Source organism: Trichosurus vulpecula, chromosome 6 (assembly GCF_011100635.1).
Source record: "Trichosurus vulpecula isolate mTriVul1 chromosome 6, mTriVul1.pri, whole genome shotgun sequence".
NCBI classification, from domain to species: domain Eukaryota; kingdom Metazoa; phylum Chordata; class Mammalia; order Diprotodontia; family Phalangeridae; genus Trichosurus; species Trichosurus vulpecula.
The window spans coordinates 188,912,683-188,927,448 of record NC_050578.1 but is presented as its reverse complement, the minus strand read 5'-3'; the positions used below and the strand labels follow the sequence as shown (position 1 = coordinate 188,927,448).

At 38.2% G+C, this 14,766-nt stretch overlaps 1 protein-coding gene across 1 annotated transcript in view; it reads right to left on the bottom strand.

Moving 5' to 3' along the window:
• KCNIP4 (potassium voltage-gated channel interacting protein 4) overlaps positions 1 to 14,766 on the bottom strand; it is a 140,236-nt gene that overhangs the window by 16,363 nt on the left and 109,107 nt on the right. The window contains exons 3-4 of the mRNA XM_036763394.1: positions 10,659 to 10,728; positions 3,735 to 3,805 (exon numbers count right to left, since the gene is read on the bottom strand). Of these exons, the coding sequence (XP_036619289.1) occupies positions 3,735 to 3,805; positions 10,659 to 10,728 (141 nt within the window). The remainder of the gene's footprint in view (positions 1 to 3,734; positions 3,806 to 10,658; positions 10,729 to 14,766) is intronic.

Here is a 14,766-nt window from a genome sequence, read left to right as displayed (position 1 = left end):
TAAGGAGAGTGTGTACATGTCTATAAAGCAGCATGGGTTGGAGATGATTAGGAAATGGTGTTTGCCTGATTCTAGGCAAGATCCATTGAAAGCTCACCTATCAGGGCCCAGGATTGCAAGGGTGGGAATCTGAGTTCCATTGTTAAAGCAAAAGACCTAGTTCACCACCTCCTCCTCTTTGAGCACCTTCTTTTTCTATGTGCTCTGAAGTTACATTAGAAGACAGATGCAGACTTCTGGCATTAACCAGCCTTCCCCGTTTTAATGACATCTGAGGTTATGCAGTCTTTTCTGCATGATGCAATCTCCATTTCAATAAACAGTTACTTAAAAATGAATTTCTACCTTATTTTGTGCTGATGTAAAATGGGAACTCAATGTAGCCTATCTCATTTTTGCTCCTAGCTTTTCCACATGGTAATTGAAATCTGTCAAGCAGGAAGTTGTAAGCCCTTGCCAAAAACTCAATTTGCTTTCAAAAGTACTTGCATTTGTACCTTCTTAGTTTTATCTGTGAAGAGACTGGTTCATTTGCTCCCTGATGCACAAAACTGCTGAAAAGCTTTTGGCATCAACTTTACTGAACTTTATTCCTATATTCTTAGGCCACAGCATCTTAAATACAAAGGGAAAAAAAGGAGGGTTTTTTGTTTGTTTGTTTGTTGTTTTGTTTTTGCAGAGGTGGGACAGTATTTACCCTCTTCCTTCTGAGGAACTAGTGAGCATGAATACACTCCCTCCTCTTCCCTTTGTAGGGCATGCCAATATGCTTTTCAGAAGCACAAATCGGTTGAAAATTTTCCTTCTGTTCCTGTCACAGGTTACCCATTTGGACAGCTTCCTCATTCAAGTAGAAAATCATTTACCTGGAGATATGTGTGTGTGTGTGTGTGTGTGTGTGTGTGTGTAGGGGAGAATATCTTTATCACCTCCAGAAAACACAAACACATGCAGCTCTTGCCCTACTAATCCACCACAAATTATATAAAAATAGAAATTAAAAACAAAACTTTTAGATGAACTCAGCTCCTGTTTTTATCTTTTGCTAGAAAACATTTGTTATATCCAGCAATATTTCAAAAATTGAAAAGAATGTTCTATTAACATATTTCATCATCAGCAAACCAAATTTGCTCTTCCTCCACATCTGGCACATCTGTGCCACTTATAAAGACACATTTAACATTCCATGGGCAAGGTTGGTATTGAAAATCTCACGAGGTAAATGAGAATAATGGCAAATAATCTTAAGAGATGGAGTCCTCCCTTTTTAATTTCTGGGACAGGAGAATAGAATAGGTGTAACGCTCATATATTTTACAGAAGCAGTGGCAACAGGAGAGATGGCAGAGAAATGGCCCAGAGAGGCATTTGACAGAGGAGTGCGGTGATGGTGTCCAATGGACTTCTCAGTCAAAAGCCTTATCCACCAGAGACGGATGAGTCATGAGCAAATGGACTTGGGGAGGTGAGCCTCAAATATTGGTGAATGTTTCCCAGCTGTGAAATTCAGCATCAGTGGATGGAGTATTTTTTCTTTTCTTCTGAAGTGTTCATGCATACTCTCTGGCTGTGAAATAGTGTGGATGAGTAGAATATTGTCTTCCTGTTCCACTTTCTCCACCCTCCTCTGTACCCCTTCCCACCTATGCTTCTTCATATAGATAATATATAAAAAAAGTTTCCAATTTTCTTGCTGAGCTACTTTTCTCCATCCCAACCCCTAATACCACCCTTACCACTGCTGATGCTATTTTGGGAGCCTGATTCCCTATTACAAATGAATTTGTTTCCAGTGTCTGAAGGCATGTCTTTAACCCTGAGCAGGGTGCATGTACTGGGACAGAGAAGGCAACTCTGAAGTGATTTTATATTTCACATTGCATATAACCAAAAGCCCTACCATTCTGGCTCAGTAGGGAAAAGACTATCTGGGGTCATCACAACATATTTATGTTTGTAATTTCGTATTCTCTCATCTTCTGTCTCATTTCAGTAGAAAATAATTTACTAAATTGGTATGTTGGAGGCAGGGCAGGGAGGAGGATATCTTTATCATCTCCAGAAAACCCAAACATAGCTGGAGCAAGGGAAGGTTCCATATGAATTAGTGGCTATTCACTGTCCTTCTGATAAAGTGAGAGTCTTTCAATTGTGGTGGCTCTTTAGAAGAGTTCTTTAGATTGTAAGCTCTGGGAGAGTATGTCTTTTATCTTTCTTTATATCTCCAAAACCTCAGGTGGCAGACACTTAATTAAAGCTAGTTGACTGAATCACTTTGGGAGGGAGGCATCCTAGCCTCTGAGGCTATGACTAAGTCTCACATCTTCCCTGCCCCAGGAAAAGGGCCCCAGCTAAAGGAAGGGGCTGGGGGTGGGAGGAACTAGAGGAGATAGTCCTTCCTCTGATCCACACCCTTAAGCAGAGAGAGGAATAGCATGTGAATTTTTGATCCAGCCACACTCCAAAAGTGAGACCTTTGTGAAATGCAATACAAGACATGAATTCACGATTTGCTGAAGGCAGAGCAATGTGAGAGGCACTAGGGAAAATATTACGTTTATGGTAGACACTGTCTCTGACCTAAAGGAGTTTACAATCCGGTTTGGGAGGAAGCGAGGTGAACCTCAAAAGCACCACAGTGACAATGAGTGGTTACATACCCATGTTCCCCGCCCCCCTTTTCACACTGTTTTCTGTACCTAGAATGCCCTTCCTCCCCTTCTTCATTTGATGAATCCCTCTGTGTCTAACTCTTCTCTTCATGACCCCATTTCCAGCCTTTAAAGACTAACTCTAATAACACCTCATTCAGGAAGCTTCCCTGCACCCCATGCAAGTCCTTGCTTTGTGCTCCATCTTTCTCAGGCAATATTGTATACTGTAGCTATCTGAGTTTGTGTCATCCCCCTACTAGAAACAACGTCTCCTCTAAACTGGATATATTTCCCCTAGTGCCTCTGTCTTCAGCAAAGCATGAATTAATGTCTTGTATTGCATTTCAAAAAGGTCTCATTTTAGGACTGTGGCCTGTATTTAGTCAGCTTATAGCTGGAGCGATACAGCAACATAGGAAGTATTAGAATGAATTCCTTGTTCCACGTATGCAGTGACAGTGCTGCCATTTTCTCCTCCTCCAGCTCTACCTCCATAATCACTGCCCTCACCTCCAGCATCCCTTCATTTTAGCTGTCAGTGTTCCAGTTGCTGCCATGTTCTCAGCTAACACAACTTCCCTAGTTGCTGCTCAACCCCTAGAACCTAGAATGCTTTCAAAATTCATCTGCCACCTACATTCTACTCTGTTTCTAGGCCTCCTGGCCTCCACAAATTAAGATGTTTTAAAAGATTATGACTAATTTTGTTATCAAGGAGCTTCAGTCCTAGGGGATTCACTAACTGAGTTTTTACTGTTCTAATAGGAGACTTTCCTCAAATGGCTATTACTAATGAAATTAGGGGACTTAACCTTTTTCCATGCCAGAGAGATTTCAAGTGTTAGGCATCTAATTAACTCTAGGATGTAATTTTTATTGCTGTTGAGTGACATATAATTTAAAAGTATCACAAATTTAAGGGCTGAAAAAGAGATTCCTGCATGTCATTTTCCTTGTTTTTACTTTTCCAATGCTCAAATATGATAAAAGTGTTGAATTGCCAGTAATGTTTAGGGATTTTTAAATTAAAGGAACAGTTGTTAGGACCTCTACTCATTTGTCAGATAGAGGACTTACCTCAAAGCTTACAGATCCATTGTGATCAGTATCAAATGCATTGAACAGAAAATGTGCATATGTTGTCGAATCTAAAGTTTAAAAAAAAGAATAAGCAAGAATAAGCTTGATTAGGCAAGTTTTTGAAATACAGCTTGCAGAACTCTTTTTATAACCCACAAAATATACAGTAAATCTGTCAGAATTTTCCTCTTTCCTTACATTGTACCACAATAATACTTTAGTAAATAAATGGCTAGAAAATGGGGTATTCTGATTAATTGAATTTAACCAGTCTCCCTTTTAATTTCACCATATGTAAAGGAAAATCTTTGTAAATTCAGTCTAGTAAAAATTTGGATGTGGGCCTGACTGGTGATTTCTTTGGAATAGGAAACTCCTCATGAGGAAAATCCCTCTACCAATGCATATTGGCACCTTCTCCCTAACTGATTCTGCTATAATTCCCATAGCAGTTATTTCAAAATTGTCTTCCCTGGAGCCTTCCATACTAACCCTTCCCCTAGTCATTTCAGCTGATGATCTCATGTCATATTTCACTGGAAAAAAAAAAGAGGCACCCCCCCCAATTCTTTCCATCTCTACATCTCAAAATCCCTTGACATCCTGGTCCAATCTGTCTTCTTTCTGGTTTCTGATGAACAGTTGACTTTTCTCCTAAAGACCCTAGATTCTAACCCTTCCAGTAGGTAGCCCCTACAATCACCCCCTTTCTCTCTCTAATCTTAAATATCTCCGGGATCTACTCTTTCCCAGATGCCTACAAATACTGGCAATCTCCTCCCACCTTTAAAAAGCTTCACTTTACACTTCTACCTAGCCCCTCAAGCTATCTATATCTCTCCTCCTTTTTTTATGGCCACACTCTAAGAAAAAACTGTCTCCACTCATTGATTGCACTTATTCTCCTCCCACTCATTCCCAAAATTTGGCAATCTGGTTTCTGACTTTATCACTCAACTGAAACTGCTCTCTCCAAAATTACCAATAAGAAATTTCATGGCCTTTCCAAAATCCTCGTCCTTCTTGACCTCTCTGTAGCATTTGACACTGTTGACTACTCACTGCTCCTGTATAATTTTACCTCTCTGGGTTTTGATGATACTGTTCTGTCTTGGGTCTTCTCCTCTGTGTTTGACCACTCACTCCTCAGTTTCCTATGTTGGATCATCATCCAAAATGCAAACTCTATTTATATTCTCCAATGCTCTATCCTCATTCTGTCTCTTGGTGATCTTATCCATAGATTCAATTATCATCTCTATGCAGATGACTCCAAGATATATTTATGTGTGCACATATGTAATGCACACATACGTACATATACATGTGTGTATATCTATGTGTACATGTATGTATGTATATATACCTTGTCTCCTTTGCTCTAGGGTCTGACATCACTGACTACTTAGCCGACATTTGAAAGTAGATGTCCTCCAAGGTATCTCAAGCTCAACATATCCCTATAAATACATCTTCCTTCCTTTTTTCTGGCTATGGTGCCATAATTTTTTAGTTACTCAGATTTGTAGTCTTGCAAGTACCACTTGGCTCCTCACTCTCTCTCACACTCACCTACTAATCAATTTTCCAGTTATGTTCATTTTACATCCATGACACCTCTTGGATCCATCCGCTTCTCTACTCACAGGCCCTAATGCAAGTACTACCAGTCTCCTTGCCTCCAGTACTTCCTCTTTATAACCCATTCTCCAGCTAACAGCAATGTATTTCTAAAACCCAAGACTGGCTGTCTTATTTCTCTGCTTGGTAAACTCCACTGGCTCCCTATTACCTCTAACATCAAATAAAAGTTTTCAGTTTGGTCTTTAAATTTCTTCATAACCTGATTCCAGCATCCTCTCTAGCCTTATTTCAACAATGGTTCTGTTCCTACACTCAAAAGTCTGCCAAAGTGGCCTTCTTCCTGTTCTTCACATAACAAAACTCAGATCTCCCATTTCCCCGCCTTTGCAAAAACTACCTGTCTCCCATACTTGTAATGCACTGACTGCATATCTGCCTCTTACAAAATGCTTCAAATTTCTTTCAAAGCTCAACTTGAGTGTTATTTTTTTCATGAGGCCTTTCCTCAAAAAGTGTGTTCGTTTCTTATGTATCTTCTATCTATTTATGTATGAACTTCTCACCAGATAGAATATAAAATGGGAAAGTTTTATTTTTGTCTTTGTAACATCAGCACCTGGTATGCAGTAGGTACTAAATAAATGCTTGATTGACTGACTGAAATTTGATACAGGTCTTTCCCTAAATCATATGTAGAATATTCACACCACACACTGGAGAGCTTCAAGACAAACCACAAATTGAATGAGAATGAACTAAATTATACTGACTTGCTTGCTGCAGGGAGGGAATCATAGGGTCTCTCCAGTAAGAGACCCTTGGTGCAGGGTCTAGAGCGCTAACCTCCAGAAGCCTGAGTTCAAGGAAGCCTCTGACACATCCGGACTATATTACTCTCTGGGCAAATCACTTAAACTTTCAGTGATCCAGACTTCTCTCTAAGACTGTAAAGTGCCAAGGAAATACCAACCTACACATTTCCTCAGGCAGAAGTTCCTTAGACCAAAGCAATTATAGGCCCAGGCTCAGGCCCAGTCCAGTGTAGAACAACCATGATTCTTTATTTGAAAAGATTGAAGCTGTTCTACTGGAAAAAAAATGTGCTTCTAGAGGGAGGAAGTGTGGTTCAAGGTAAAATAAACACTGGGTTTTTAAAGTCAGAGAGAGGACTTGGGTTCAAATCCCACTTCTGATACCTACTTGGGCAAATCATTCGATCTCTCTGAGCCTCTCCTCACCTATAAAATAAGGGGATGGAAGAGAAACATGGTCTCTAAGGTCCCATCTAGCTCCAAGTCTATGACTGTTGGAACTTCTTATTAGCCTGTGGAGGAGTGAACTGATTAGCTGTTAGGTTTGGCCATTTTGGAAAAAAAAATAACTATCCATTCTGAAAGGGGCTTTATTAAGGAGACTTATCATTCATACATATATTCTCCCCAAGAGTAGATTTCCCTTGAGTGCAATACTTGTTATAGATCATGAATTCTTCATCCTCTTCAAATGGTGTTTTTGAAGTTTTATAATTTCAAAATATTTATTTAAAAAAGTTATAGAGAGATAATTGTACTGATCTCCAAGATAGATTGATTTCCCCTAGTCTCCTTTAGAAAATAATATTTGGAGGAAATCTTTCTCTTCTGATATCGAGGAGGTAGCCAACAGGATAGAGCAGCCACTCCCCACTCTCCATGACAAATATAATTTGAAAAGCACCCCAGAAATTGAACCTACTCTTAGGTTCCTCAATTAATACTTATGTCATATAGAAAAACTAACTTTTCCACACAAAACTTGCTCTAACTTGCCACAGTTTTAAGGAAATCTTCCCAAAGACAATAATTGTACTTAATTTAAATTTTAAAATACTAATTATATCAATATAACATAGCTTTCACCCTTCATGCAGAAGTTCATCTTTTAATGAAATCTAAATTCAGTGCCAAAGTGACCAGAGTGTCTATTCGGGTAAATTGTCACATGCTCAAGCAAAATCATCAATGAAGACATAGCTTCATTTATTAATGTTACACGGTTTCTCTATGGGACCCAGCATACCTAACTATCAAACTATAACACATTCACACTGACATTTTTTAATTTGAATTACATGCATAAAATGATAACTCTTTGAGAGCTGTCTAATGTATCATAAAGCATTTCTAGATAATAATACATTAAGTGATATTTCTCCTAACATAACCCCTAATTAGACTCCTCGGGAAGTACTTTAATGTGTCTTCCCAAGGCACTTAATTTAGCAAGAGACTGTAGCTAAGGCACTGTGTTGAACTCAGCATGTATTTGATCTGCTACTGTAAAAAAGCAAAAAAAAAGTTGACCAATCCTGCCATGTGATAATGGACATTGATATCAGCTGTTATAAGAGTGGAGAGAAGCTTAATGGTACCAAAAAGAAGACAATAGGTCTTTTTTTTTTTCCAAGTACCAGCTATTTAGCTTAACTACCTATTCTCATAATGGCAAAATTCTTTGTCCAAGGTGCTGAAGTTCCCTCAACTGGATGGCTTCACTGAGTTTCTTAAGTTTCCCTGACTGACTCAGAACAACCAAGTCTATACAGTCTTTGGATGCGCTCCATAGAAGAGACCTTGGATCTCATCCCTCATTTTATAGACAAAGAGTCTGAAACTCAGAGAGCAAGTCACTTGGCCAAGGTCACATAATAACATTTCCAATTAGATGCTTTTTCCACTACCCCTAGATGTTAATAACAATTCACATGTCTCTTGAAGAAACACTGATACAAACATACAGATATTTGTATAGATAATTTCCTATAAAGCTAATCATAGACATGGCCTGGAAAAATTAGACTATGGTCTATAGCTCTCATAAATCAGTATAAAAAACAAGAATATGAATAACTGACATTAAAATTTAGAGCATACAATTTAGTTGAATATCAGAGCCAAGAATTTTTTAACTGTTAATATTATCATGAAAGTTCATCTCTCCTTCCACTGGTCTATGTGTAAGGCTGGTGCTAGGTACTGGGGATATGAAGGACAAACTAAAACAGTCCCTGCCCTGAAGAAGTTTACTGAGGTGGGGGAATCATGTACACAGATAAACAAGGCCAGAAGTTATGGGGGCAAAGGTGAGGTCATAAAGCAAAGTGCTTTATGAATATCTGAGGAAAGGAAGAATATCAGAGGATGAGGGAATACTTCAAGGAGGAAATGGTGCCTGCCTTGAGTCTAGGAGGAAGAAAAGAGACCTGAAGGAAGAGATAGAGAGAGAGAGAGGCAGAGAGGACAGTTTGTGTGAATGATTGCATGGATGTGGGACGTGAGGATTGAATGTAAAGGTCAGGGAAGAGCTGGTCATAGTGGAGCTTTGGGAGAATACCTGAGGATATGACTATACATGGGCTTCATAGGATCACAGATTTAGAAAAGGAAAGGCTCTTAGTGGCCAGAACAACTGCTTTATTTTATGAGTGAGAAAAATGAGACGCTGCAGAGAGATTAAGTGATTTGTCCAGTGTCACAAAGCTAATTGAGTTCTGAAACAGGATTACACCCTAAATCTTCTGGACTCTGGTTCCAGCGCTCTGACCATTGTACTATCTAGCCACTTCTCTTCTCACAAGTTTGTATGTCGTTCAAATTTAGTCTCAGACAATTACTAACTGTATGATCCTGGGCAAATCACTTAACCTTTCTCCACCTCAATTTCCTCATCTGTAAAATGGGGATAATAATAGTACTTCCTAAGATTGTTGTAAGGATAAAATCACATACTTTTTAATGAAATTTGTAAACCTTAAAATACTTTATAAATACCAGCTATTATCATTGTTGTTGTTGTTAATAATAATAAATAACAATGCGTGATGGGAAAAATGGCATTTGTATTCACTGCCACTTACTTACATGACCCTTTGAATATTGGGAACTAGAAGTATCAGTACTGTTTTTCAAAAAAGATGAAATTTTAATGTGAAGCTGGATTGAATTTTTTTCATGTAATAACTTTATCCACTACTATAAGCAATCTATATATATATATATACACACACACACACATATATATATATACATATATACATATGTATATATATATACATATATACATATATATACATATTAAAAGTTTCCAATTTGTATCTGTGGCTATAATAACTTCCAGGGATATGTATGTGAATACATGAGTAGAGGGTATATACTTAATTCTTTCAATAATTTTCAGAGTCTAAAATAATTTAAAATTATATGTAGAAATGAAATAATATTTTAAATGGATCTTTTATAATGCTTAGAGCTCACATTTCTCTAGGGCTTTAGAATTTGTAAAATGCTTTCCTTGCACCAATAGTAGAAGAGATTTTATGGTTGAGGAAACTAAGGCTCAAGGAGGTTAATTGGATTGTCTGTGTTACACAGATACTAAATATCAGAGCTGAGATTTAAACCCAAATCTCCTGTTTTAAAATCCTGTCTACTAAAATTAGTAGAGTCTGTGCTAAGGCCGCTAGGTGGCACCATAGTTCACAAAGCACTGGGTCTGAGTTGAGAGACCTGAGTTCAGATATGACCTCCAACACTTATTAGCTATATAACCCTGGGCAAGTCGATTTAAGCTCTGCTTGCCTCAGTTTCTTCAACTATAAAAAAAAATGAGGATAATAACACCATCTGCTTCCAGGGTTGTCATGAGGACCAAATGAGATATTTGAAAAAAGTACTTAGCATGGTCCCCAACACAAAGTAGGTGCTGTATAAATGCTTATCCCCTTCTCAGTGTAGGAGCATATGGCCTAACAGTTGTCAGAAGACTAACTGTGACATACACCAGAATTTTACTAGATTTCAGGGGATCTGATTTAGTGTTACACATACAGTTAAGCAGGGGTGTGCTAGAACCAGTTCAGCCTGGCTCCAGAAAGCCGATTGTTAAATTTGTTGTGTGAACATTTATCTTGGAAGTGAGCAAATGCTACAAATCAGGGCTTGATTTATTATTTTTGTTAATGTCTAGACTGAAAAAGATAGAGAAAATGTTAATGATGCAGATTATACTAAAAGACAAAGTAAATGACAAGGAAAAACTAATCGTGTTGAAAGATAGTCGTATGAGTGCTATATTCCCTTACCATCATCATTAAAATCATCATAGAACCTAATAAAAAGGATTTCTCCTTCTCCTTCTTTAACAAAAGTAGGTCTAACTGCTCATGTGTTGGTATATTATTTAAATATACACAATCATTTTAACAACCAGAGGGATGTGAGGAAGATCGAAATCACATTCCAAATTATAGCTGGAATGCTCATTTTCAGAGCATGTTAACAACTTTCCATTTGTACTTACCTCCCTGTGGAAAGAACTGAGAGTAAATCTCTTTGAAGGTTTCTTCATTAACAACACCACTGGGGCATTCCTAAAGAAAGTTACAGAGAGGCAGTATGAGTGAATGGTCCATAAAAAATGAATTTTTGCACTTTTCTTTGGGAGAGAGTGCAGAGCTGTCCATACTGTGAATCTTCTGTGCTAGAAAAATTAAAGGCATAGACCTCTATTTGGAAGGAAGAAAACAGTCAATATGGATGTCAATGAGCCACACAGAGACAGAGTGGTGTAGTGAGTAGGGTATCTGCATCAAAGTCAAGAAGACTTGGGTTCAAATCTTGCCTATGACACATACTGGCTGTGTTACCCAAGGCAAGTCACTTAACGTCTTAGTGTTCTAGGCAATTCTGTAAGACTCATTGTTGCAGAGAAAGTGCTGACCTGACCTGCACAGGTGGAAGGAGTTTCCTTACTGAGGATCTCTTATACTAATGAAATCAGGTCTAATCCCTATCCCTGTGAGTCATACCATATCTTTGGGTCATATAGATTGAAAAAAATCTAGACATAATTTTTTACCCTAGTTAACAAACAAACAAACCAAACATTCTTTCATCGTAATGCCACATCACAAAAAGCTTAAAAAATCCTCAGTTATTCTGTGGGATGGGAGGGAGGGAGGGAAGAAGAGAGAAAGAGGGAGAGAGGTAGAAATTGAGGGGAAAGGGAGGGGGAAGAGGAAGGGGAGGGAGATGGAGAGGAGGAAGGGGAGGGAGATGGAGAGAGAGAGGGAGAGGGAAGGGGGAGGGAAAGGGTGAGGGGGACGAGGAGGAAGAGGAAGAGGGAGAGGGGTCGGGGTCGGGGTCGGGATTATGAAATATAAACATAACCCTTTTAGCAACAATGGTAATCTCCAGGACCTAAAAAGAAGAAAGTCTCTAAGTATAACAATAAGGGGATGAGGCTGTGTACATAGAAATGACTGACTCAGATTTTGTGGTCAAAATATTTTTTGATACTTGACTCTATGGCAACAGCAGAAACATTTGCATCGGCAAATGAAAACCTTCATCTCCAATCCTGCCTTCTGGAACAGGCTTTTCTTAGATCCCTGTCTCCCCTCCCCCCTCTTCTGTCCTCACCAGTGCCTTCACTCAGAGAGTAGCTACCATTTATACAATGTATATTTCCCTCTTTAGACTACGAGCTCCTTGAACACATGGACTGTCTCCCCTACCCTGCCTTTCCCCACCACTTAGCCCAGTGCCTGGCACATAGCAAGCATTTAATAAGTGTTTCTTGACTGACAGACTTTTATATAGTGAAAACATATGGTTCGAGGGCTATGTCAATGCAAGCCATCTGTAATAGAAATAAGAGAACAAAGTTGATGGATCTTGGCTAAGTGGTGTTGAGTTTATGGAGGGTCAGAACTGGAAGCTTGCAGAGCAGCAAAAATGCTGCTGGCAAGAGGTGAGGATGATTAGTAAAGACAGGGAGGAGTCCATTGGGTCACGGAGTCTTCTCAACTCGTTTTGGTTATTAAGTTTATCTAATCACTACCTTCCCTGGTATAAAGAAACAATATTTTAAACTCCGCCATGTAGGGAGGAGTATAAACAACACTAAACTCGGATTCAGAAGATCTGGTTTTGAATTTGTGTTCTGCCATTTATTAACTTCTATGACTTTTTACGTTATTACACTACCATTTATTACACCTTAAGCAACCACTCTGAACCACAGTTTTCTTAGCTGTAGAATGGGGATAATAATATTTATAATGCCTACTTCATGGGATTGGTATGAGGTTCAAATATCAGTGATATAGGATTATGGAACTGGAAGAAAACTTAGGGGCCATTTGGGACAAAGTCTCATCTTGCAGAAGAGGAAAATGAGGCTCAGATATTTACTCCAAGTCATGCAGGTCGTAAATAACAGTGGCAGGTTTTGAAACCCACTTTTCTGACTCCAAAGCCAGTGTTCTTCCCGCTGTATCACTCCGAGTCACCCATAAAGTGTTCTGTAACTATATAAAATGCCAGACAAATAAAAGCTATTATTATTATCTGTGTTTGTTTTCTGTTTTGAAGAGATTAATGTCTGTGAAGTGGGGAAAACAACCTTTACTAATTCTGAAGGGGGCTTTTAAAAGGAGGGAAAAAAAGGAAGAAAATGAGAAAAGAACTGAAAGCTAAAAGCTACCCATCAACTGGGGAATGGCTGAATCAGTTGTGATATATGGATATAATTAAATATTATAACACGACAATAGATGTGCAAATTTAAGAGAATCATAGGAAGCAGAAACTGCTTGCAAAGTGAAGTAAGCAGGCCCAGGAGAACAATGTACACAGGGACATGTCTAAAATGTGAGTAGTAATACTTGCTTTCCTTACTAGTTAGGGTTTTTATAAAGATAAAATAATAAATGTTGAGACATACTGAAAATAGAAATATGCCTGAATCTTAAAATCACAGAATCTCAAGAGTTAGCAAGGCAACAGAGATTGTAGAAAATCTTTAAGTGGTCATGCATCCTTTACTTGAAAACCTATCACTCACTACCCCCAGCGTAGAACATTTAGATTTTATAGTTAAATTTTTTTTAACAGAAAGGAAATGTATTTTAACCTCAGATATTGGCTCCAATGTTGGCCACTGACTTTGACTTGATTCCGTTGTCCAAGTTTTGTCTTCATTTGTGTTACTACAGTCATTGTGTATAATTTTGCTTTTTTCTTTACTCTGCATCAGTTCATATAAGTCTTCCCATATTTCTCTGATTTTTTTTTATCTTGGCTATCCCTTTGGTGCAATAATATCATACCCAATTCATATACCAAAATTTTTTTTTAGCCATTCCTTCAATTGTTGGCCACAGATGTTTGTTTCCTTGCCTTTTGCTATGACCAATAGACTGCTCTTTAATTCAACTCAACAACTGTTGTTAAGTGAAGCATTGTACTGGATGGTGGGTATACAAAGACAACAGTAAAATTCTCCTATGCCTAAAAGAGTTTCTTCTATTTGTAAGTTGAAACATGTTCACAGGTCATTAAGTACAAAATACGAATAAATTTTAAAAAAAGGTAATCTCAAGATGGAGAGTATAGGTTCTTTCTTTCTATTACTGCACTTCTTCAGTTATAAATCCAGTAGTAGAATTCCTGGGGAAATTATGTAAATGGTTTAGTAGCTTTTTCTCCTAAAAATTTCAAATGGCTTTACTTAACCCTCTTCTTCTTTAAGCTTTTTGATACTGCTGCATTGACACCTCTCTCTTCTTGGATATTCTCTTCTCCCTGGATTTTATCCATTACTCGATCAACAAATATTTATGGCACTGCGCTGTTACAGGACAAACAAAACAGAACAACAATCTCTACTCTCAATAAGCTTACTTTATATTGCAGGAGACAATATATATATACACACACACACATACACACACATACATATATATTTATATATATATACATACACACGTGTATATATGTATATAGAATAAACATAAGATAGTTTGGGAGGGAGGGCATTGGCTAATGTGGGAATCCAGCAATACCACTAGGTAGCTAATAGGTCTGTATTCCAAAGAGATAAAAGAAAAGGGAAAAGACATATTTGTACACAAATATATACGTTCAGCTCAGTCATTTTTTAGTCATGTCCAATGACTCTATTTGGGAATTTCTTGGCAGAGATACTGGAGTGTTTTGGCATTTACTTCTTCAGCACATTTTACAAATGAGGAACTGAGGCAAACAGGGTTAACTGACTGGCCCAAGGTCACACAGCTAGTAAATGTCTGAGGTCAAATTTAAACTCACCTGGCTCTCTATCCACTGCACCACCTACCTGCCCCAAAATATCATTTGGAGAATGGCTGAACAAGTTGCAGCATATGATTGTGATGGAATACTATTATACTATTTTCAAATCTTCAGTAGGGTATCTAGGTGGCTCAGTGGAAAGAGTGTCAGACCTGGAATAAAAAAGATTCATCTTCCTGAGTTCAAATCTGGCCTCAGACATTTAGTAGCTATGTGACCCTGGGCAAGTCACTTAACCCTACTTGCCTCAGTTTCCTCATCTGTAAAATGAGCAAGAGAAGAAAATGGCAAAC